Here is a 23,507-nt window from a genome sequence, read left to right on the forward strand (position 1 = left end):
AAACACGTCTTCATTTTGGGTTCTGGCATGAATTAGCAATTTACTGATGCTGTTCATATAAACCAGACATGGTCTCATTGGTGAATCATCCAAAGCAACTGTGTTTCTTTCAATTATTTGTGGTGAGTGAGGTTTGTTTTGGCAACACCAAAAGAGAGAGAAGATGGTCCAGAGGGTTGGTTCCTCAACAGTGACCCAAGGCTGGAAGAGCTTCAAGAAACAGGGAGGGAGCAGGAGATGATGTAGGCATTCCTGAAACTTGGGGTCTGCAGAAACGTGTGTTCATCTGGCAACTTGCCTCCATGACTTCTCTTGGCCCCAGTTTCCCCCTCTGGACAGGAGGTGAGACAGAGACCTGTTGAGGGTTTCCTGGCTCTACTATGTGTCTGTGGCTCTATGATTAGCCTGGGCTCATAGCAGAAAGCCTGTCTTTCCTGCCTCCCCCATGAATGGGAAAACCAGTCCAGGAGGGCCTCCAAGTTGACTCATGGGGTAATCAGCCTGGCTACGTGTCCTGCACCCACACACATCAGGCGTCATAAAATCATTGACTTTGGGAAGCGATCTTTTCAAATCCAAGTAAGGGTGACCTCCAGAGACAAATTATTTGGGGCAGGGGATCATACATGTCAAAACTGTTGATTTTCTTCTTATCAGAAGAATGTAAGACATGAATTCATGTACCTTTAAGGAATAAAGGCTTTTTTAGTAAACGGGAAACATGCTAAATAGACTGATGTCAAAAACTAGGGGGAGGGAAGGAGAGGCAAGAGTGAGGCTGCTAGGGGAGGAGGAAAGGATCTTTTCCGGAGCCTACGTCGAGCTGTTTTCAGCAGTGCCTAGAAGGATGTAGGAGTCCCATCTGTGGGGTGAGAAAGGGAGGCTCCGAGAGGTCTACACTGCTGGTGGAACAGCAACACGTGAAGATCTCCTTCCCAAGCATCCTGGGCTGGGTAGGTAAGACCAACGCCTATTCATGGAGAAGCAGGGATCAGCTTCTTAGCCCTTCCAGCTGCTCAGGAAGCCTTCTGAGGAACAAACACTGGATCCAAGAAACTATCTCACCAGGAGCCCAACCCAGCTGGTTTGGTGATTTCACTGAATGATGTTGAACCCCTTTTGCTTTCTCGGCATTCCACACCCCCTCTACTAAGAGAAGGATGTGCAGGTCCTTTCCGGCATCAATATTCTCTGGTCCTCCTTTCTTTATTGTTCCAGAATACTGGGAGTTAGCAGGAAAGGTTGGCAGGGGGTGTGTGCCCCTCACCTTTGGTGCCAATGTTCTATAGTAAATCCACTATCAACATGGCCCGGTGAACCTTTTCCAGTTACAGGATAGTAACAGCCTGTCAGACTCCAAGGCGGCAGGGAGGTCTGAATGGGCCACGTGCTTCAATAAACCAAGTGGAGGGCGCCTGGGTGGCTCAGTCAGTCAAGCGTCCAACTCTTGATTTCAATTCAGGTCATGATCATGTGGTTTGTGAGAACGAGCCTCAAGTCAGGCTTTGCACTGACAGTGTGGATCCTGCTTGGGATTCCCTCTCTCCCTCTCTCTGCCCCTCCCCCCCCCCAATAAATCAATAGACTCAAAAAAATAAAATAAACCAAACTGGGAACAAACAGGCCAATATCCCAAGGGGCAGGGGTGGTGTTCTCTCACAGCAGATACACACTGACCAAGGGTCATGCTGCCTCTACAGAGGCATCTCCAGGTGCCCTGGGGCTTATCCATTTTAGTAATTTTTACTTGTCTAACAAGTCTCTTCTGTAGCAGAGAGCCAACCGTGAAGAAAAGGACAAATAAGGTTAGAAGGAGTGGAAACCTTCTGGACCTGTTAATCGGCATGTAGGGGGCCAACAAGCCTTTTTGAGCCTGAAGACTCCAGCTCAAACAAATAGAAAGAAAGTGAAAATGTGGCAACCAGTCAGTAAGGAACTCCTGATGAGTGGATGGCGGGGGCGGGGCAGGGGTTGGGAGGGAAAGAAGCACCTAGAGACCCACCTGCAACCAGGGAGAAGCAGGTTCAAGCCCAGTAAAGTAGAATGAATGGGCACTGGGATTCTGACTCAGAAAAACCTTGGCTTGGGGACTGGCTCCGCCACTTCCGTATGATACCTTGGGCAAAACCACGCAATTCACAAGGACTCTCCGTCTGGACCGGGAGTAAAACAGCGACCCTTCACAGCCCTCCTACCAAATGCCAGACTCCTCCAAACACTTGATATGCTTTCGTTTCGACCCAATTTTAAAGAATGTAGATATGATTTTGATGTTACTGTGACAGACAGGAAAGGGAGCATTAGTGGCAATGCCGAGGAAGCACGACGAACTGTGTCCACTTGGGTACGGGGAATGGAACCCCGAAGGTTTCCAGCCAGCAATGAGGATCGGTAACCTTTCGGAAGGATGAGAATTTAACAACCGAGAAAACCTGGAGCACCTACTTCGTGCTGTATGGCCGATGTGATTTTTCACAGGCTGTGGTTTTTGGGGTGCCTGATGGGACTAGGGGAGGTCCCCCTGGGGCTGATATAATCCCAAAGCTGCGACTCCCGGTGCCAGACCTGGCTAGTTACAAAAAGAGGGTTCTGTGGTGGGTGACCTCGACGCCCCTCGGATCCCTGTCCGAGCAGGTGGGGCGCACCGCAGGGGTAGTTGGAATCCTCGGGCCACCGGGCACGGTCGCCAGCGCCCTAAGCCACCCCTGTGGATGTCGGGGGCGCCCCGCGAGGGGAGGGGCTCTGCGCTCCAGGTGCCCGCCTAGCATCCCGCCCCGCCCATGGCTCCGCTTCACCCTCAAGGCTCCGCCCCTCGCTGGTCGCCCTCCGTTCTAACCCCGCCCCCCGCGCCTCGTCCTTCCCCTGAAGCCCCGTCCCCTACAGCCCAGTCCCCCGAAGCCCCGCCCCGCCCCTCGCTCTTCGTCCTTCCGAAGAAGCCCCGCCCCTCTCAGCTCCGCCCCGCCCCTTGCAGTTCCGCCCCGCCTCTCTGAGCCCCTCGTTTAGCGCGCCCGGAGGCGCGGGCGGTGGGGCCCCGCGCCTTTTGTGTCGGGCTCGGGCCGCCGCGCGCGCGCTCTCCCCCTCGGCGGCCGGGGGCGGAGGGACGCACCGCGCGCGCACTCTCCCCGGCCGGCGGAGGGACGCCCCCTCAGTCTCGGCTCGCGGCGCAGCTCGGCCGCGCGCGCCGCCCCCCTCGCCTACCCCTCCGCGGACCCCGAGCCGCCCGCGCCCGCCGGGGCCGGCGCCCCAGTCTCGGCGGGGCGCGCGCACGCCCCCTCCCCTCCTCGGCCCGCCCTGCCCCCGGCGGCGCGCGCACACGCCGGCCCGGGCACGCGCCCGCCAAGATGGCAGGGGCCGGGGCCCAGCTGTCAGGCGCCGCCGCCGCAGCCCGTCCCCGCAGCTAGCGGCCCGGACGCCCGCCCCGAGAAGATGCGCCCCCGCTGCCCCCCGCAGCCCAGCGAGACGCGGAGCCGCCGCGCCCGGGGCCGGCTCCCCCGCTAACGCCCCGCGCCCCGCGCCGCGCCCCCCGGCCCCGCGCGCCCGCCCTGGCAGCGACAATGAGGTGAGTCGGGCGGGGCGGCGCGGCGGGGAGAGGACCCGGCGGGCGGCGGCGGGGCAGCCTCGGCAGCGGCGTGGGGGCGTCGAGGACGGCGGGCGGGGCGGGGGCGACGGCGGGGGCGGCGTGCGGGGGGGGGCGGGGGGCACCTGCGGGGCCAGGGGGGCGGGCGCTCGGCCTCCTCTCCCGGGCGGGCCCCCTGGGCGCCCCCTCCCCACCCCCGGCCGCGCTCCTGGGCGGGGCGGTCGTGTCCTTCACCCACCCCCCCTCTTTCGGCCCCTTTCCCTGTCTTCTCCCGGAAAGTGCAGGACCCCAAACCACCCCTCCCTGATGTACCACCCAGCCAGGGCTGTGCTGGGTGTCAGGCCGAGAACTGGAACCCTGCCGGCGCCCACGAGCCCGGAATTCCTTCTCCCGAGGTAACCCAGCCCCGACTCGTAGGGGTCATCACTTCCTTGCCGTTTTTTTCTGTGTAATTTTACCTTCTGAGCACAGATCGTATACCACCTCTGGTGTCCGTAGTTTCATCTTGCTTGTTTCGTGAACTTGACGTAAACGAAACAATACAATACACGTTCTTTTGTGTCTGGCTTCCTTCACTCAAGCTGTTGAGATTCACCCATTTTTTGCTGACCTGTAGATTTCTGTTGCATGACTGTACCACAATTTAGCCATTGCACTGTTGGGAGACGTTTCGATTATTTCTACCTTTTGGCTATTACGAATACTCTTGTGTGTTTCCCGGTGCACTCATTTCTGTTGGGTATATACCTGGCAGTGGAATTTTTAGGTCAAGAAATGCGCAGCTCTTCAAATTTAATAAATACCGAGTTTCCAAAGGGTTTGACCAATCTACAGTGGTACCAGCAAGTGTATGAGAGTTCTTGAGCTCCACATCCTTGCTTGCCAGCACTGGGTATTGTCGGTCTTAAACTTTAGCCATCCTGGTGGGTCTGAAGTGGTATCCTGTTGTGGTTTTAAATTGTAGTTTCCTGCGAGCCGATGAGGGTGAACATCTTTTCATGTTTATTTGGTATCCTTTTTTACGATGGGCCTGTTCAGATGTTTTGCCCAGTTTTCTTTGGGGCTTACATGTCTTTTCTCCCCTAATTTGTAATTCTTTTCCAAAGTCAAGAAGATAGTTTCTTACAACATCTTGCAGAAATCTTAGGATTTTGCTTTTCAAATTAAGATCTACAGGCCACTTGGAATTTGTTTTTGTGTAACTTTGTGCGTGTGTGTGTGTGTGTGTGTGTAACTTGTGGAATTGATTTTCTTCTGGAAAAGGGACTAATTTCATTTTAATAGCACCGTTTATTCAGCACTGATTATCACAAAAGGCATCCTTTCCCCATAGCTCGTCAGTGGCTTCTTTGTCACCTTCCAGTCTTCCATTTGGGGCCATTCTTCACCTGAAAAATACTCTTTAGTATCCTTTAATGTAGGTCTGGGGTGACAGATTCTTACAGTGTGTGTTTGCAAATGTTATTATTTACCTGCATTAAAAAAAAAAAAAGCCAGCTTGATTGAGATACAATTCACACACCATAAAATGTGCTCATTTAAAATATACAGTTCAGGGGCTTAGTCAGTTAAGTATCTGATTCTTGATTTTGTCTCTTGATTTTGTATGATCGCACAGTTCGTGAGATTGACCCCAAGTCACGCTCTGCATTCGTGCCTAGCCTGCTTGGGATTCTCTTTCATGCGCACGCGCGCTCTCTCTCTCTCAAAATAAATAAATAAACTTAAAAAAAATAAAGTATACAGTTCAGGAGTTTTTGGTATTTTCACAGAGTTCTCCAACTATTACCACAATCTAATTTTATTTATTTTTTAATGTTTGTTTATTTTTGAGAGTGCGGGAGAGGGGCGAGGGGGGGAGGGACAGAGAGAGAGAGAGGGACAGAAGAGCCAAAGTGGGCTCTGTACCAACAGTAGTTAGCCTGATGCGGGGCTCGAACCCACGAACCAAGAGATCTTGACCTGAGCCAAAGCCAGAGGCTCAATCAGCTGAGTCACCCGTGCACCCTGACCACAATCCAATTTTAGAACATTTTCCTCCATCGCGAGGGTCTTCTCAGTACTTACAGAATTCTTGGTTTGCCATTGTTTCCTTTTAGCATTTCAAATCTATTTCATTATTTCTGACTTGGATTGTTTCTGTTGTGAAGCCACATGTCAGTCCGTCATTCCTTTGAAAGTAGTCTTTTTCTCTGGATACTTTTAAAATGTTCTCTTTGTCTTTGGTTTCTCATTGCTGTCCCTGGTATGATTTTTTTTAAATTGTAATAGGGGTGCTTAGGGCTTCTTGAACCTGTGGCCCAGCATCTTTCTTTAGTTTTGGAAGCCATCAGCCATTAGTACTTCAAATATTGCTTCTGCCCCATTCTGTCTCACCTTTCTTTCTGGAACTGTAGTTAATACATGTTAGATCATTCACTGGATATTCTGCCTCTTAATCTTTCTTCTGTATTTCCTTTCTGACGGTCTGTCCTTCATTCTGGATATCTCCTCACTTATCTTTTTTCTTTTGTAAATGATCTATTAAACCTATCAATTGAGGTTTTGTTTTTGTTTTGTTTTTTTTTACACCCAATATGGGGCCAAACTCATGACCCTGAGATCAAGAGTCACGTGCTCTACTGACCTAGCCAGGTGGGTACCCCTCAGTTGAGTTTTTCATTTCAGTTCTGTATTTTTTGGTTCTTTAATTTGCATTTGCTTTGCTTTTTATAGTTTACCATTATCTGCCAAAATTATTGATCTTGTCTTTTGGATATGGTGTGCATAATTATCTTAAAGCTTGTCTGATTATGGCACTATATGTGAGTCATTTCCAATGTCTGTTTTCTCTTGGTTTTCATTCATTCTGTCTTATCTCCTTATGTGCCTAGTTTTTGTTGTTTTTTTTTTTTAATTTTTTTTTTTTAACGTTTATTTATTTTTGAGACAGAGAGAGACAGAGCATGAACGGGGGAGGGTCAGAGAGAGAGGGAGACACAGAATCTGAAACAGGCTCCAGGCTCTGAGCAGTCAGCACAGAGCCCGACGCGGGGCTCGAACTCACATACCAAGAGGTCGTGACCTGAGCCAAAGTCGGACGCTTAACCGACGAGCCACCCAGGCACCCCTTCTTTTTTTAATTTTGTGCTGGATATTGAATTTGCATAATTGTAGAAATAATTTGAGATCTAAGATGACATTTTCCTCTGCCAGAGATTAATTCACATTTGCTTTTGTCAGGCAAATGGGGCGCTTAGGATCTGGAGTCACTTCAGTGCCATATCAGGGATTGAGCTGTTTCTTTTTTATTTTTTTTATTGTTTATTATTTTTGAGAGAGAGAGAGAGACAGACACACAGACACTGGGAGCAAGCAGGGAAGGGGCAGAGAGAGAGGGAGACACAGAAACGGAAGCAGGCTCCAGGCTCTGAGCTGTCAGCCCAGAGCCTGATGCGGGGCTTGAACCCATGAACCATGAGATCATGACCTGAGCTGAAGTCCGACGCTCAACGCACTGAGCCACCCACGCGCCCCCTAGCATTCCCTTTAGAATTGGCAAACACCCCTAGAGAAAAGTAGCCCTAAATACTGAGCTCACTTCCCTGAGTCTCTGATGTGTCTTCTTCCCTCAGGCCTCCAAGCAGATATTTAGTGTATTTTTTCTCTGCGTTTCTGGTTCTCTTTAGCTGGAGATTGTTCTAATTTACTTGGTCCCCCGTTACTGGCAGTAAAAGCCCCTCCTGCATGCACGTTAGGGGTAGTTTGAGTCAGTATTCAGTTCTGCAGGAAATTTAAGCTATAGCAGGCTCTAGAAGCTGGGGAGAATAACAGCTATTTTCTTATAGCTGTCAACTATGTTAGATTGTCATGGTTTCTGAAATGCTCTTAGAATCAAGATAATCTTAAGAATATATTTTTATTTCCTTTGAATATATAATTAATTGAAAAAAATGTAGTTAAGTTCAGATCATTACTATGATGCAAAGGATTTTGGAAGCAGATGCTTTCTTCTCATTTGTCCATGTTTCTTCCTTTCTCCTGTTTTGATTTCCTTGTTTATTTGGTAAAAATTACCCTTTATCTGCTCCTCTTGAATAGAACATTTAATCTTTTGATCAATAATAGCATACTAGCCTTCTCTGACCCTGTTCTTTTGGATCAACTGTAAAAAGGCACAGCTATAGGAATGGAAGTTTGTAAGTGGCTTTTCCAAAATGAGGCATTCGGTTATTCTTTTTCTTTAAGTTGTCTGTTTTTTACACAGATTTTTCAAAATGCTGCTGACACTTGGGGCGCCTAGGTGGCTCAGTCGGTTGAGCATCTGATTTCAGCTCAGGTCAAGATCTCGCGGTCTGTGAGTTTGAGCCCTGCATCGGGCCCTGTGTGGACAGCTCAGAGCCCGGAGCCTGCTTTGGATTCCGTGTCTTCCTCTCTCTCTCTGCCCCTCCCCTGCTCTTGTTCTGTCTCTCTCTCTGTCAAAAATAAACATTAAAAAAAAATTTTTTTAATGCTGCTGACAGTTTACCATGGTTCTCTGTCACCGGCTGTTTATAGTTAAGCACTGATTTACGTATGTTGACATGTACCTCAAGGATGTGGCTTTTGCAGAAGGCCTAAATGAGGTCTGTTCCTTACCTTCCTTGTCAACTCAGACAAATGATTGGGATAGTTATAAACAACCTGGTTCATCCACGAAAAACACTTTGCTTTTTGTTCAATCCTGAGTTTTTTTTCAGTGGGCATAACACATGATTTTTCTTGCTAGATAACCTCACGGGAGTGTAGAGATGTGATCTGTTCATAAAGGTCTGCAAGGTAGTCTACAAACCATCCCTTTTAAGAAGTGTCTAGGGGCACCTGGGTGGCTTAGTCGGTTAAGCGTCTGACTCTTGATTTCAGCTCAGGTCGTGATCTCACTGCCTGCAGGGTTCAAGCCCCGCTTCAGGCTCTGCGCTGACGGCATGGAGCCTGCTTGGGATTCTCTCTCTCCCTCTCTCTGCCCACCCCCTCAAAATAAATAAAACACATTTTAAAAATCTTTTTAAAAAAGTGTCTAAGGCATCGGGCTGGATTCTCATGAATAAACTGAACATTTGAGGCACATATTTTTCACATATTTTGGGGGAAAAGTCCTGTTGAATCAAATTCCTTGGATGATTAAGGCTGTACCTGAGTGATTTTTTAAATTTTATTTTATAGGGTATTGCCTGAATTCTCCCCTTTTCCTAACAGACCTTATGTATTTTCATGTCGTAATTCAGAGTCAGTTTTTGAGGGCTTAATGTTGCCTGGTGTTGGATTCTATGGGTAAGTGGGTGAAAAGAACCAGATCTTCCCTCCCAATAGTCCCTGTCCCTAAATGATTTCTAGACATTTACTAGATTCATTCTGTATCCTTTTCTACTTACAACCAACCAACCAACCCCCCCCCAACAGACTACTGTATTTCTCTTTATGTACTTTAGTCATTTATCTGTTGAGTCATTTATCTGAATATTTTCCCTATCTGCTTTTTATTTTTATACATATATATGTATATATATATACGTATATATATATATGTGTATATATATATACACACACACATATAAGATTCAGATTTTTATGTCAATAAGTCATTTTCTTCATGGCTTTTCTGTCATTTCTTATATTTAAGAAATCGTTCTAGAAGTTTGATAAGTATTTAAGTTGTTTTTCTGTTTTATATGTAAAATCTAAAAAAAGTCATCCTTCAAATTGTCTGGAATATGGGGTGAAGATCAAGATTACGTTTTTTTCAAAGTCACCGATTATATACTTGACTCTATCAGTGGATACATGGCAGAGATATCAGGAATGTTTTCTAAGTGGATGGCGGTACTGACATCTGGATCTCAACGTTGTCTTCGGGGGTGTCTGCTGCAGCCAGTAACACCTGAAGGAGGACCACCCACGGTCCCAACAGGGCCAGCCTCGTGTACGTAAGGCACGGCCGGTCTGGCATCCTGCGGGTCTGGTTTTGTACCAAGGAACCGCCTCATCTGGGCCAAGGGCACTCGATCAATCTTGGAGTTATACGGAGTGCAGTGCGGTTATAGGGCACAGTGCAAGATCCACAGGCACGGACAGAGTCCTTAGTAATCACTGTCGGCCTGCACTAGCTCACACATTTGGGTCCAGGTACATTTCTGAATGCAGTGCTGCAGAAGGGGGGCAGGAGAGCATTTCTCCAAGTCATTGCAAAGTCATGTCAGGGAGACCAGCTATAGGTGGGGGTATTTTCTGTGTATTTTCCTAGGATCTCCTCTGTTGCTGTGTTTGCCAGGTTTTAGGCCAGTGCCACTAACTTACTGACGTTGTAGATGGTTTTGTCTTTATTTTGAGTTGTACTTTTGATGGAAGTTTTAATGTCAATAATTTGTCAAAGAATACACAGCAGTTTGGAAACCTGTTTCAGAAAATATTCGTTCAAGCCAGCCATGTTCCAGTGTCCTTTGTGCGAGACATGTATGGAAATGGTTCTGATAGCTTTCACTAGTGATTTCCCAAGCTGATGACGTCACCATGAATCATAGTGGCTTTTGTTTTGTTTTCTGTTATTCTGTTTTCTTTTATTGTAAATTCAAGTTAACGTACAGCGTAATATTCGTTTCAAGTGTACAGTTGAGTGATTCAGCACTTTCGCACAATGCCTGGTGCTCATCACAAGTGTGCTCCTTAATCCCCATCACCTGTTTATCCCCTCTTCCCCACACTCCTCCCCTTTGGTAACCACCAATGTGCTATCTCTAGTTAAGAGTCTGTTTCTTGGGGAGTGCCTGGGTGGCTCCATAGGTTAGGCGTCCCGATTTCGGCTGAGGTCACGATCTCGAGGTTCGTGAGTTCGAGCCCCACATGGGGCTCTGTGCTGACAGCTCGGAGCCCGGAGCCTGCTTCAGATTCTGTGTCTCCCTCTCTCTCTCTGCCCCTCCCCTGCTTACGCTCTGACTCTCTGTCTCCCTCTCTCTCTCCCTCTCTCTCTCCCTCTCTCTCTCTCAAAACTAAGTAAACACTAAAAAAAGAAAAGAATCTGTTTCTTGGTTTGCCTCTCTCTCTCTCTTTTCCCCTTTGTTTATTTCTCAAATTCTACGTCTGAGTGAAATCATATGGGTTTTGTCTTCCTCTGACTTATTTCACTTAGCATAACATTCTCTAGCTCCATCCATGTTGTTGCAAGTGCCAGGATTTCATTCCTTTTTATGGCTGAGTAATACTCCTTTTAATATATGTACGGTATCTTTATCCATTCATCAGTCAGTGGACATTTGGGCTGTTTCCATAATTTGGCTGTTGTAGGTAGTGCTGCTATAAACATCGGGGTGCGTGTATCCCTTTGAATTAGTGTTTTTGTATTCTTTGGGTAAACACCTAGTAGTGCAATTGCTAGGTTGTGGGGTAGTTCTATTTTTAACTTTTTGAGGAACCTCCATACTGTTTTCCAGAGTGGCTGCACCAGTTTGCATTCCCACCAACAGTGCACGAGAGTTCCCCTTTCTCTGCGTCCTCACCAACGCTCGTTTCTCGTGTTGTTGATTTTAGCCATTCTGACAGGTGTGAGGTGATAACTCACTGTAGTTTTGATTTGTGTTTCTGTGATGATGTGTGATGTTGAGCATCTTTTCACGTCTCCGTTGGCCATCTGTATGCCTTCTTTGGAAAAGTGTCTTTTCGTGTCTACTGCCTGTTTTTTGTTAATTTTTTTTAATGTTTATTTATTTTTGAGAGAGAGAGATAGAGCTCAAGTGGGGAGGGGCAGAGAGAGAGGGAGATGCAGAATCCAAAGCAGGCTCCAGGCTCCAGCTGTCAGCACAGAGCCTGACGTGGGGCTTGAACCCACGAACCATGAGATCATGACCTGAGTCAGATGTTTAACTGACTGAGCCACTCAGGTGCCCCTGCCTGTTTTTTAGTTGGATTATTTGTTTTTTGGGTGTTGAGTTTTATAAGTTATTTATATATTTTGGGTATGAACTCTTTATCAGATATGTCATCTGCAAACCTCTTCTTCCATTCTGTAGGTTCCCTTTAATTTTGTTGATTATTTCCTTTGCTGTGCAGAAACTTTTCATTTTGATGAAGTCCCAATAGTTTATTTTTGCTTTTGTCTCCCTTGCCTCCAGTGATGATTCTAGTAAGAAGTTGTTACAGCCGAGGTCAAAGAGGTTACTGCCTGTGTTCTCCTCTGTTTTGATGGTTTCCTGCTTCCCATGTAGGTCTTTAATCCATTTTGAGTTTACTTTTGTGTACAGTGTAAGAAAGTGGTCCAGGTTCATTGTTCTGCATGTTGCTGTCCAGTTTTCCCAGCATCATTTGTTGAAGAAACTGTCTTTTTCCCCGTTGGATATTCTTTCCTGCTTTGTTGAAGATTAATTGACCGTATAGTTGTGGGTTGACAATGATTTTTAATATGAGCGACATCATCCTTTTGTTAAAGTACTGTCATTTTGAATTTTGCTGGTTTGGTAGTTTTGTTTGTGTCTAGTTTCATCAACATCATAGATTTAACCTTAGATTTGTAATTGTACATAAATAAGCTGCAGGAAAATAAACCAGTTTCCCTTTAAAGGGAATCCATATACCACCCAAATTTGAACTTTGTAGTAGATTATAAGCTTGACGATGACTCTGAGTTGTTAAGTGACTGTCATAAGTGCTATAGTGACGTGCGATTGGAGATTTCCTCCCCCTGACATCGGTGTGGGGATGGGAAGGTCCCCTGAGCAAACAATTCTAAGTAGAGGTTTCTCTTTCCTGCCCCAAAAGAAGATCCTCATAGAAACAATTTCTAGTGGAAATTTTCTCTTTCTTTTTGGAAAAATAACTTCTTCCTGATTTAAACGGTACATATTACATGTGGAGAATTTGAAAACATAGGAAAGCAGACAGTACAAACCAGCATTGATCCTACTGTCCAGGGAAGAAAACCACATTAAACGTGGGCCGTAGTTCCTTTATGTAAGGGAACATTTTCACAAAATTGATATTGTACTGTGTATTTATTTTGGATAGTTTACATTTAACATGTATGAGTTACCCCCTCGTTAAATATTCTTTGAAAATATTTTAAAAACCTGAATAATATCATATGGTATGCCATAATTTATTTATTAGTACCCAATTTGGGGACAGTTAGCTTGATTTTAGGATTTCATCATTGTAAACAACACAATGGTAAATGTCTGCACAAAATTCTTGGGGTACACCTTTGGTTATTTCCTCAAGATAAATTAGTAAAATGGCATTATTTACTGGCATCAGAGGGTATACACATTTTTAAGGCTATTGATACACATCAGAATGTTAATTTTAAAAAAGAGAAAAGAGGGGCGCCTGGGTGGTCATGATTTCGCAGTCCGTGAGTTCGAGCCCCGCGTCAGGCTCTGTGCTGACAGCTCAGAGCCTGGAGCCTGTTTCAGATTCTGTGTCTCCCTCTCTCTGTATCAAAAATAAATAAACGTTAAAAAAAATTTTTTTTTAAAAAAAAAGAGAAAAGAAAGAGATAAAGCTAATGAAAGGAAGTTTAATCCTGTCCTTAGCTTGGAGATTCCCTCCAAAAAGCCAAGGCCTAGAAAAACAATCAGAAGTAAATGGTGTGGTTCCATGGGCTGACCAGTGGGGGGAGCCCTGTTCCTGAGTCCTCTAATAGCTGCTGGGTCTAAAGGTGGACTGTCTGTCTTTGTCTTCAAGGCTGTGTGAAAGACATCTCAGTTTGGGGTTAATATCAGAATGTGAATAAACTCTCTTAAAAACTGTTGTGATACGCCACATTTTGCCCCCTGTATTCCAAGCACCCTGGGTTTATAGAGTCAGATCTGTTTCTGCCCCAGAGCCACTCCTTAACCTGACTGAGCAAATTCCTTAACCCTCCTAAGCCTCAATTTTTCTCCCATATATAATGAGAATAATTCCACTTCCTGCAGAGGGTTTTGTGAGGACCAAATGAAAATGCAGAAGTTCTTAGCCTATGGTGTTCAACAAACGTTAGTTATCTACCTCCCCACTGCAATTTGTTATGTCTACAAGAAGAGAAACCCTGAAACCATCTGGAACGATTCTGATTTCAAATATTCTGTCCTTTGTCAATCACCGTACAACTCATCTACCATCAGCGGTCATTTTTTGGTTCAGAAGCCACAGTTGCTGTTGATGCTTCAACTTCTCTACAAGTTATAAATGATACAGAAGAGAACCATTAAAATAAAGACAATAAGGAGGCAGGTTGTTTTGGGGAAGAAGAGGTCACCGTACCAGAAAATTCATATCAAGAAATAGTTACTACAGTTGAGCACGTTTAGCTGTGAGATTCACAGAAGCCGTGGCAGAAAGGGCAGCACGAGCCGATGGGTGCCTGTCGTGCTGAAGTAGCACCGACACGCCTTTGCAGAGCTCTAAAGACGTTTTCTGGGGATCTTAGAGACAGTGGACAGCTTACCTTACGAGTGTGCTTTTAGAAGCCTCTTACACACCTCCTCCAGTCCTTTCTCCCTTGTGATAGCTTGACCTGGGGCCCTTCTGTCAAAGCTCTGGAACCTGGAAACAGTCTCTGGCTTCTGCCCTCCACTGGGCTCTCTCTGTGCAGCTGTGTCTGTTGCTCTGCTCTTTTTTCCTCTGTTCTCTCTCAAAGGATGCTAAATCAGAAAAGATCTGACAGACTAACTCACCAGTGGACCAAAGTCTACTTCCTTTTCCCTTTCACCTTGCTAACTTCCAAGCCTTCAAATCCTAGTTTATTTGTTTAAAGTTTATTTATTTTGAGAGAGAGAGAGAGAGAGGGCACACTTGTGTGTGGGAGGGGCAGAGAGAGGGAGAGACACAATTCCAAGCAGGCTCCATGCTGTCAGCACAGAGCCCGATGTGGGGCTTGAACTCATGAATTGTGAGATCATGACCTGAGCCGTGATCAAGAGTCAGATGCTTTACTGACTGAGCCATCCAGGTGCCCCCAAATCTTAGTTTAAACACCACTTCCTCCAGGAGTGAACCTTGACCCCTCCCCTGGCCGAGGGCCCTTACTTGCTATTTGCCTCTGTGGCATCCCATATTTCCTTTTCCATAACTCTTTCTATTTTTAATTACTTACATTTTTTTCTCTTATGTTTCATAAAGGATTATGCTTATTTTGATCTCGGTTGGATCCCTGGAGCCTAGCACTGTGCCTGGCACTTGGTAAATGCTTGATAAATATTGATGTGGCCGTCAAGACCTTAAACGGATAGGAAAATCATGACATTCATTCCAGCTTGCCCTGAGTCCTTCCAAGAACAACATTCCAGGCAGCCACCCCCAAACCGTAGAAGCTGGCATCCAAATGAGAGCTGTTTTGTGATGTGAATAATGAATTAATGCATTGCTGGGGTGACAGTGCGTTAGTCTGTTGTTTCCATACTGCTGCAGTGGGACGTATTTATCTGTTGATGCGTGGATGGATTTTTTGTCCCGTTATTTCTTTGTAAGGACATTATGGACTGTCACTCTTAGTGTTCTGGATGTTTCTCAATCTTTGCTGTGCCTGGGAATCGCTTGTGTATGTTCTTCCAAAATGCAGATCCCATTGCCAGAGATGGAGGGATGCTTTCTCAAAATCTTTTTTTTTCTTTCTATTAATGGACTTTATATTTTAGAACAAGTTCAGATTTACAGAAAAATTGAGCAGATAATACAGAGAGTTCCCATATGCCCTACACACATATATACAATTTCTCCCTCTGTTATTAACATCTTACATTTTGGGGACATTTGTTACACTTAATGAGCGAATATTGATATTCTTATTAGCCAAAGTCCAATCGTCAAGTTTCCTTGTTTTTACCTTGTGTCCTTTTTCTGTTCCAGGGTCCCATCCAGGACACCACATTACATTTTGTTGTTGTGCCTGCTTTAACTCCTCTTGGCTGTGATAGTTTTCCAGACTTTCCTTATTTTTGATGACCTTGACTATTTTGAGGAATATTGGTTAGGATTGTAGGATGGCCCCTCTCATGGAATTTGTCTCGTGTTTTTCTCGCGATTAGAGTGAGGTTGTCAGCTCTGGGGAGGAAGGTGACAGAGATACGGTGCCCTTTTCATCACTTCATGTAGAGGGTACCTACTAGCAACATGATTTATGACTGTTGATGTTGACCTTGGCCACCTGGCTGATGTAGTGTTTGTCCGGTAGCATCCTTGTAAAGTTCCTCTCGGTCCCTTTTTTAAGAAAGTTACTATTCACGGCCTGCAATTAAGGAGTAGAGAGTTCCGCTGCTTCTCCTGATGTGTGCTTTTTAAATATTAATAATTAAGTATTTTTATACACATTAGAAAAACAGTGCATCCCATCTGTGGTATCCTAACTGGGTTCCCCAGGAGGCTGCGTCTGAGGCAAAGGCCGTGTGAGAGGAGCTTTGGAGGGAGTGTCCCCTCTGGGGGCCAGAAGAAGGACAGGGCAGTGCAGTGGAAGGAGGAAGAGCCAGGACGGGCATTCGGTCCTGATGAGGCCATGGCTCTAGGCGGCCCAGGACTCATACTTGTGGGGAGAAAGGGAGCAGCGCATACCCAGCAGCTGCCGTCCTCCTTTGACAGAGGATTGCCCCGGGGGCCTTCGTCGCCCTGCACCTGGAGGTGTTCCCCTGGAGGGCCCCTGTGGCAGCCGCTGGAGCAGGGACCCGGAGGCAGGTCGGCGGTGGCGGGAATCAGAAACAGGTGAAGCAGCAGTGGAAGTGGTCCGGAAGACGTGCTCCCTGCACGGGGTTTTGTGAATATTAGTACTACATAGGAGGTAAATCAATTTCACTGTTTTAATCTCCTCGTTCGTTGCTTCTTGATTTTCAGTCATTGCTGGAAAGCTTCCTATACTTCCAGGTTGACTTTGCCTGTGTTTTTCTAGTACTTGTATAATTTCTTTTCTTTTTGTTGTGCCCAGATGTTTTAACCTCCGACCCATTTGCGATGCCATATACGGTTTGAGGGATGGATCCAATTTTATCCGTTTCTGTCTGGTTTTTCAGTTATCCCAGTGCCACTTATTAAAAGTTCTGTTTTCTCCCACTGTTTTGAGATGCCTCCAATTGTTTTTGAGATGCCGTCTTTTGTCGTATTTAACTAATCTGACTTATTTCTCAATTTTCTGTTACATTTCATTGGTCTATATTTATTCATGTGCCAATGTTTTTCATTCAGGAGACTTTATTTTATTTACTTATTTTTGAGAGACAGAGAGAGAGCACAAGTGGGGGAGGGACAGAGAGACTGACTCACAGAATCTGAAGCAGGCTCCGGGCTCTGGGCTGTCAGCACAGAGCCCAACATGGGGCTCGAACTCACAAGCTGTGAGATCATGACCTGAGCCAAAGTCGGATGCTTAACCGACTGAGCCACCCAGGAGTCCCTAGTTAAAGAGGCTTTATAATAGGTGTTAATATTTAGTAGGGCTAGTACTCTCATGTTGTTCTAGGGAGTTGATTTTAAGGTTTTTTTTTTTTTTTTTCTTGAGAGAGAGCGCCCACCCAAGCAAGCGGGGGAGGGGCAGAGAGAGAGAATCCCAAGCAGGCTCCACGCTGTGAGCATGGAGCCCAGTGTGGGGCTTGAACCCACGAAACATGAGATCATGACCTGAGCTGAAACCAAGGGTCAGACCCTTAACTCAGGTGCCCCTCATGCGTTGGTTTTAAAGAAAAAGATAATGTAGTAGCACTCATATTAAATAGACATGACAAAAATCACGAGTGACCAGAGTTTGGGAAATAGTACTTTAACCCCAAGGAACAAATCTGGAATGGCATGGTTCAGGCATCTGTGTGCCCCTTGGGGAGACTTCTCATTTATCACGTGATGCATGTGGCTTTTGAATATGAATCCAAGAGATAATGAGTGAGGCTAGAGGTCCCTTATGGGCAATATGACTTTTCCGAGTAGGATTTTTAGCATGTTAAGGTAACCCCTACCCTTAGTCATCCGCCCCCCAAATTACTGATGAAACCACGAGCTGTTTTGGAGGATTTTGACCTGTTAAAAATACTCATTTGTAAAACTATAGAAAGAGATCCTCCAAGTCTCAGGGTTTTTAGCTCTCACTGGGTATCAGAAATACTTGAAAAGACCCTCTTCCCTACCTCTCCTCCTGTGCTGGGGCCCTACCTCAGAGATTCTGTCAATCTGGAGTAAGGTGGTTGTGTTGTTTTAACGGTAAAACAATAAATTAGATTTTTATTATTATTAAATGTGCACCCATAGTTGAGAACTAGTGACCTAGTCCCGAGGTCAGGAGCAAGGCTGGTTTTTTTTTGGCATTGCAGCGGACCTAGCAGTGGACCAAAACATAGTAAGTAAATGATATGTGAGTCCCTCCTTTCTCAGATGAGAAAACAGACCCCAGAGGTCACTTGCCTGGGGCTCACAAGGGCATGAGACGCAGGTGTGGTGTTTTTGGGTTTTTTTCCACTCTCCTCTGTCCGCATCGTCCCCTTTACTTACAGGCAGAAGTGGGCAAGAGCACTTGCTGTCTTGACTCCTGTGTTGTCCAGTGTCGTCATCTCGACCCTAGCTCCCCCTACTCGGTACGGCAGAAAGTACAGCGCAGGGGTGAGCCTGAGACTCTGTGGTAGGATCACTGGGCTGTGTCAGCCAGTGTTCAGGGCCAGCCCGCCTGGGGGAGGGGGGAGGGTGGGAGAGGACGAGGGGAGAAGGGGCAAGGACACGGCGAAGTGCTGGCAAAGTGCGTTCCTCGTGCACCTGCTCTGTGCCAGGCTCTGAGCCTTCGAGGTCACAGCTATCTCCGTTTTGGGCAGGAGCTTCACACCTTCGATCCCAGCCCTTTGTAGTCAGATTTTCGATTACAGTGCATGATGATATTACTTCTGATTAATGCTTTATTTTAATTAGGATGTCTGGTTTTTTGTTAGTCAACAGTAATTCCAAATCTGTTTTCCCACAGCCCAGATTGCTTCCTTCAGTCTTGATTTGGGGTAGTCCCCTGGGAAAGACTCAAATTGCAAAACTGGTTCAGTTTTAAACAGAGGTTGTGTTAAATTTGTTGGATTTGGGGGTTCTTCCGGCAGTGGTTTTCAGGTTGTTTGGGCTAACCCAACTGAGAACAGGAGAAGGTGAAAAGTTAAGGAAGAAACCCCATTGAACACGTGGGAGGGTGACCAGGCAGAAGGATTTGCAGAGGCGGGATTCAGGATGGGATAGACGGGCAAGCCTGACATTTGGCACCATCTGTCCCCTTGACACATTGCCGAGACCGCTGAAATGGTCACCTGCGACGATGATTGGAGCGTTAGGCAGATTCACGGGGCTCGGGAGGTGCAGATTGGTGTCGGAGCCGGCCAAGGGTGCGGAACCCTAGTAAACATGCCAGGGTTTCCTCCGGGCTCTGCTTAGGGACAAGGATGAACCAGAGAGACACCGGCCTCTCAGAAACGGGAGGGTATCGCAGTACCTGATGATCTTCAGATGACCTGGGGTTGTTCGTACTCCCGACCTACCTGCCTGTTAGAAGCAAGAGTAAGTCCTCTCTGGAGGAGTCTTGGGTTATTGGCAAGATTTCATGTCAGAAACGATTGGATCTTTGAGAAGAAAAAACATAGCCCCAAAGCAAGAGAAAACAGACAGTTGGAATAGACACATCATCCGACTTGGATTTTAAAAGACCCAAGAGTAGTACGTTTAAGGAAATAAGGTGGGTTGTACCTTTCCCTGTTCATCACAGCCACCCCACCCCAGCTCGGAGGCTGACTCGACTCCACACGAGGGCGTTTCTGATTTGACTGTGGTGAGCAGGTGTGTCTGCTTCTTGCCCTCACATGTGTTTGTGTGGTTGCAAACATCTGCTTAATCCCATCCTGGGTAGCTTTGAGGTTGGGACAAGAGAGGAATTGGAATGGTGACCTGTGAGTTAGAAGAGCCCCTGAAGGTCACTTTGGATCTTACTGTGCTGTTATCATTGAGAGACGTGGACATTGTGATGGAGTTAGGCAGGGTAAACACTCGTGAATGTAATTTTACACAATAAAGGTGGTGTTAAATATTTAACATAAATATAATCTCAGTGAATGTGCATTCTTTAAAAATACCTGTTTTTAAGTGTTTATTTTTGAGAGAGAGAAAGAGTGCACAGTCAGGGGAGGAGTGAAGAGAGAGGGTGAGACACAGAATCCGAAGCAGGCTCCAGGCTCTGAGCTGTCAGCACAGAGCCCCAATGTGGGGCTTGAACTCACAGACCATGAGATCATGACCTGAGCCAAAGTCGGATGCTTAACTGACTGAGTCACTCAGATACCCCAAAAAATATTTTTTAAAAGATGTTTATTTGTTTATTTTTTTTGAGAGGGGGAGAAAGAGAGAGAGCACACACACACAAACAGGGTAGGGGCAGAGAGAGAGGGAGACAGAGAATCCTGAAGCAGGCTCCAGGCTCCGAGCTGTCAGCACAGAGCCCAACACGGGGCTCAAACCCATGAACCATGAGATCATGACCTGAGCTGAAGTCAGATGCTTAACTGACTGAGCCACCCAGGCGCCCCAAAAAATACTTTTAAACTTTAAATTTACTCTAGTTAATGTGAATCTTTATTTATTTACTTATTTATTTACTTATTTATTTATTGAGGGGGGGGGAGAGGGAGGGAGAGCACGCACACCCAGACGAGGGGCAGAGAGAGGAGGAGAGAGAGAATCCCAAGCAGGCTCTGCACTGTCAGCACAGAGCCCGACACAGGGCTCGATCTCAGAACCGTGAGGTCACGACCTGAGCCAAAATCAAGAGTTGGACACTTAACTGACTCAGTCACCCAGGCATCCCGTAAATATGAATTTTTTTAAACTGTGGACTTCTTTGTAGTATAACTACATGACTACTCCTTATTTATCTGTTTTCATGTATCACATCTGCTTAAATTTTTACTTGAAAGATATATATTGAGTACCTACCACATGCAAGGCAGTGGGCCAGGGCCAAGACTACAGACATCAGCAAGAGCTGACCCTTAGAGGGATGTAGCCAAGAAGGGGGGTTGCGCCTGAGATGGAAGTGCCAGAGAAGACGTGTGAGTTCTTATTTTTATTTATTTTTGTTTTGCATTTGCAGTGGGCTAGTCGAGGGGGTGTTCCGTTCTGGTTCTTCCCTCTTGCACCTCTCTGAATGGGTTCATTTTCTTCCCGTTAGCTCTTCAGTTGCTTGAAGACCGTGGTCTTCAGAAAGTCCTGCCTTTTTTTAGATGTTTGTTTATTTTTGAGAGCGAGAGAGTGCACAGGGGAAGGGCAGAGAGAGGGGACACAGAGGATCCTACGTGGTCTCCGCGCTGACAGCACAGAGCCCGACTCGGGGCTCAAGCTCACGAACCGCGAGATCACCACCTGAGCTGAAGTCGGACGCTCAACCGACTGGGCCACCCAGGCGCCCCAGGTCTTGTCTTATCTCAATTAAATGTCCTCCGTTCTTCCAGTTTTTCATGATGTGTCTCTAACTAGCAGTATCCTTTTGAGGTGCTTCCTTCCACTGAGCCCTGACGCGCTGGATCCCTCTTAGCAATGTAAACATGTAAATCCTCTCGCTGGTGTGATCACAGGCCCTGGCGCACAGACGAAGCCCTTTACACAGAATGGGAGCGCAGCGCACCTTGGAGACTGCGTGCCCGTAGACAGATCAGACGTGCCGCTGGCACCACCCGCTTGTGCCAGCTGAGATTTCTGAGCAGCGTTAAGGTACCGTTGATAAACACTTCTTTGCCGGGAAGGAGGAGAACGCTTGCCTCAGTATGTGTCACTACACGAAATAGAACCGTAAGCGACGTGCTGAATCAGAGACAGAGTCCCAGATAGACGGGCAGCACTGGAAAGACGAACCGGCCGGTCCCTCGCAGGAGCAAAGAGCCACGTGCCTCAGAGCGTCCGAGGCCGCGGTGCTGAGACGCAAGGCGGTGCGGCACGGATTCCTGGAGCGGACTGTGCTCAGCCCTGGGCTGGGGGTGGAACACCTGGCTTTCTGCACGTGCGGCTCGGTCCCAAGGACACGGAGCACAGGTCCCTCGGGTTCGGCTCGTCTAAAACTGGACTCGCTGTCGCTAAATTTATGAGCAGTTGGGTTTTGGGAAAAAATGGCAAAATCCAATGGGGGGGAAGTAGCCTTTTCAACAAATGGGGGGACAAACGAACCTCCACAAACAGCAGAATGAAGTTGAGCCTGCACCGCACTCCATGCACAAAGTTAACTCAGATTATGAACTTCAGGACAAGAACTAAAACTTTAAAACTCTTACAGGAGAAAATGGGAGTGAATCTTCATGGCTTGGGGTTAGGAGGGGTTTCTTTCTTTTTTTAAAATTAAAAAAAATTTTTTTTAATGTTTATTTTTGAGAGAGAGAGACAGAAACAGCATGAGTGGAGGAGGGGCAGAGAGAGAGGGAGACACAGAATCCCAAGCAGGTTCCAGGCTCTGAGCCATCAGCACAGAGCCTGACACGGGGCTTGAACCCACGAACCGTGAGATCATGACCCGAGCCCAAGTCAGACCTTTAACTGACTGAGCCACCCAGGCGCCCCTAGGCAGTGGTTTCTCAGACATGACACCAGAACACCCACCATGAAAGAAAAAAAGAAATGACACCAAAACACAAATGACAAATCACATTTCATCAAAATTAAAAGCTTGTGTGCTGCGTGCAGACTACACTACAAGAAAGTGACAGAACTGTTCCCAGCAAGGGAGGGAATATTTGCAGATCCTGTATCTGATAAGGGACTTCTATCTAAAATATATAAATAACTCTTATGACTTAATAATAAAAAAGACAACCTAATTTATTTATTTATAATTTATTTATGCTTATTTATTTTGAGAGAGAGTAGAAGCAGGCGAGGGCCAGAGAGAGAGAGAGGGGGGAGAGAGAATCCCAAGCAGGCTCCACACCGTCCGTGCGGAGCCTGATGTGGGGCTCAAACTTGCGAACAGCGAGATCATGACCTGAGCTGAGATCGAGAGTCGGACACTTGACCGACTGAGCCACCTAGACGCCCCACAAACAACCCAATTTAAAAATGGGCAGGAGTGGGGCGCCTGGGTGGCTCAGTGGGTTAAGTGTCCGACTTCGGCTCAGGTCACGATCTCGCGGTCCGTGAGTTCGAGCCCCGCGTCGGGCTCTGTGCTGACTGCTCAGAGCCTGGAGCCTGTTTCAGATTCTGTGTCTCCCTCTCTCTCTGATCCTCCCCTGTTCATGCTCTGTCTCTCTCTGTCTCAAAAATAAACCAACGTTAAAAAAAAATTTTTTTTAAAAATGGGCAGGAGATTTAAAAGGATGCTTCTCCAAGGAAGATACACAAATGGCCAATAGGCACTTGAAAAGGTGTTCAGCATCCTTAGACGTGAGGAAATGCAGAGCAGAGAGCCCCAGTGAGACATCACTTCACCACCACTGGGTGGGCTAGCATAAAAGCATGGGAACAAAGGTTGGTGAGGACGCACATGACCGCGCGCACGGAGTGAGAGGCTACGTGGATGCATCTGCAGGATCCCTTGTCCATTGCTGGGGACAACATAAAAGGGTGCAGCAGCTTTGGGAAACCGTCTGACGGGTCCTCAAATATTAAACCCCTGAGTTACCATATGCCTCAGCATTTCCACTCCTAGGCATATACCCAAGAGAAAATAAAATCTAGGTTTACTCAAAACTTCTACGTGAATGTTCATCACAGTACTCTTCACAACAGCGGCTCCAGCCCGGCTGTCTGTGTGCTGTGACCGCGCAGACAAGACGCGGTGTAGCCACGTGCTGGAATATTACTCGGCAGCAAGAAGGAGCGAGGTACTGATACAGACATAACATGGGTGAACCTTGAAAACACGATGCCGAGTAAATGAAACCAGTCAGTAAGCCAGTCACTTGGCCAAACGGGCCACACAGGCACCCCCATTTTTTTTTATTTTTAAGTAATCTCTGTACCCTTAATCTTGGGCTTG

At 46.7% G+C, this 23,507-nt stretch overlaps 1 protein-coding gene across 3 annotated transcripts in view; it reads left to right on the plus strand.

The window, feature by feature from the left end:
• The first annotated feature begins 3,027 nt into the window (after positions 1-3,027).
• Positions 3,028-23,507, plus strand: part of EVL (Enah/Vasp-like) — a 151,131-nt gene continuing 130,651 nt past the window's right edge. For 2 of the 3 annotated variants that reach the window (XM_053889807.1, XM_053889808.1), the window contains exon 1: positions 3,869-3,972. In XM_053889807.1, the coding sequence (XP_053745782.1) occupies positions 3,884-3,972 (89 nt within the window). In that variant the 5' untranslated portion in view covers positions 3,869-3,883. Of the gene's footprint in view, positions 3,560-3,868; positions 3,973-23,507 lie in introns of those variants that run through there. The other variant, XM_053889812.1, reaches the window with a different exon arrangement.

Source organism: Panthera pardus, unplaced genomic scaffold (genome assembly GCF_024362965.1).
Source record: "Panthera pardus isolate Hobbes unplaced genomic scaffold, ASM2436296v1 HiC_scaffold_24, whole genome shotgun sequence".
Taxonomy (NCBI): Eukaryota; Metazoa; Chordata; class Mammalia; order Carnivora; family Felidae; genus Panthera; species Panthera pardus.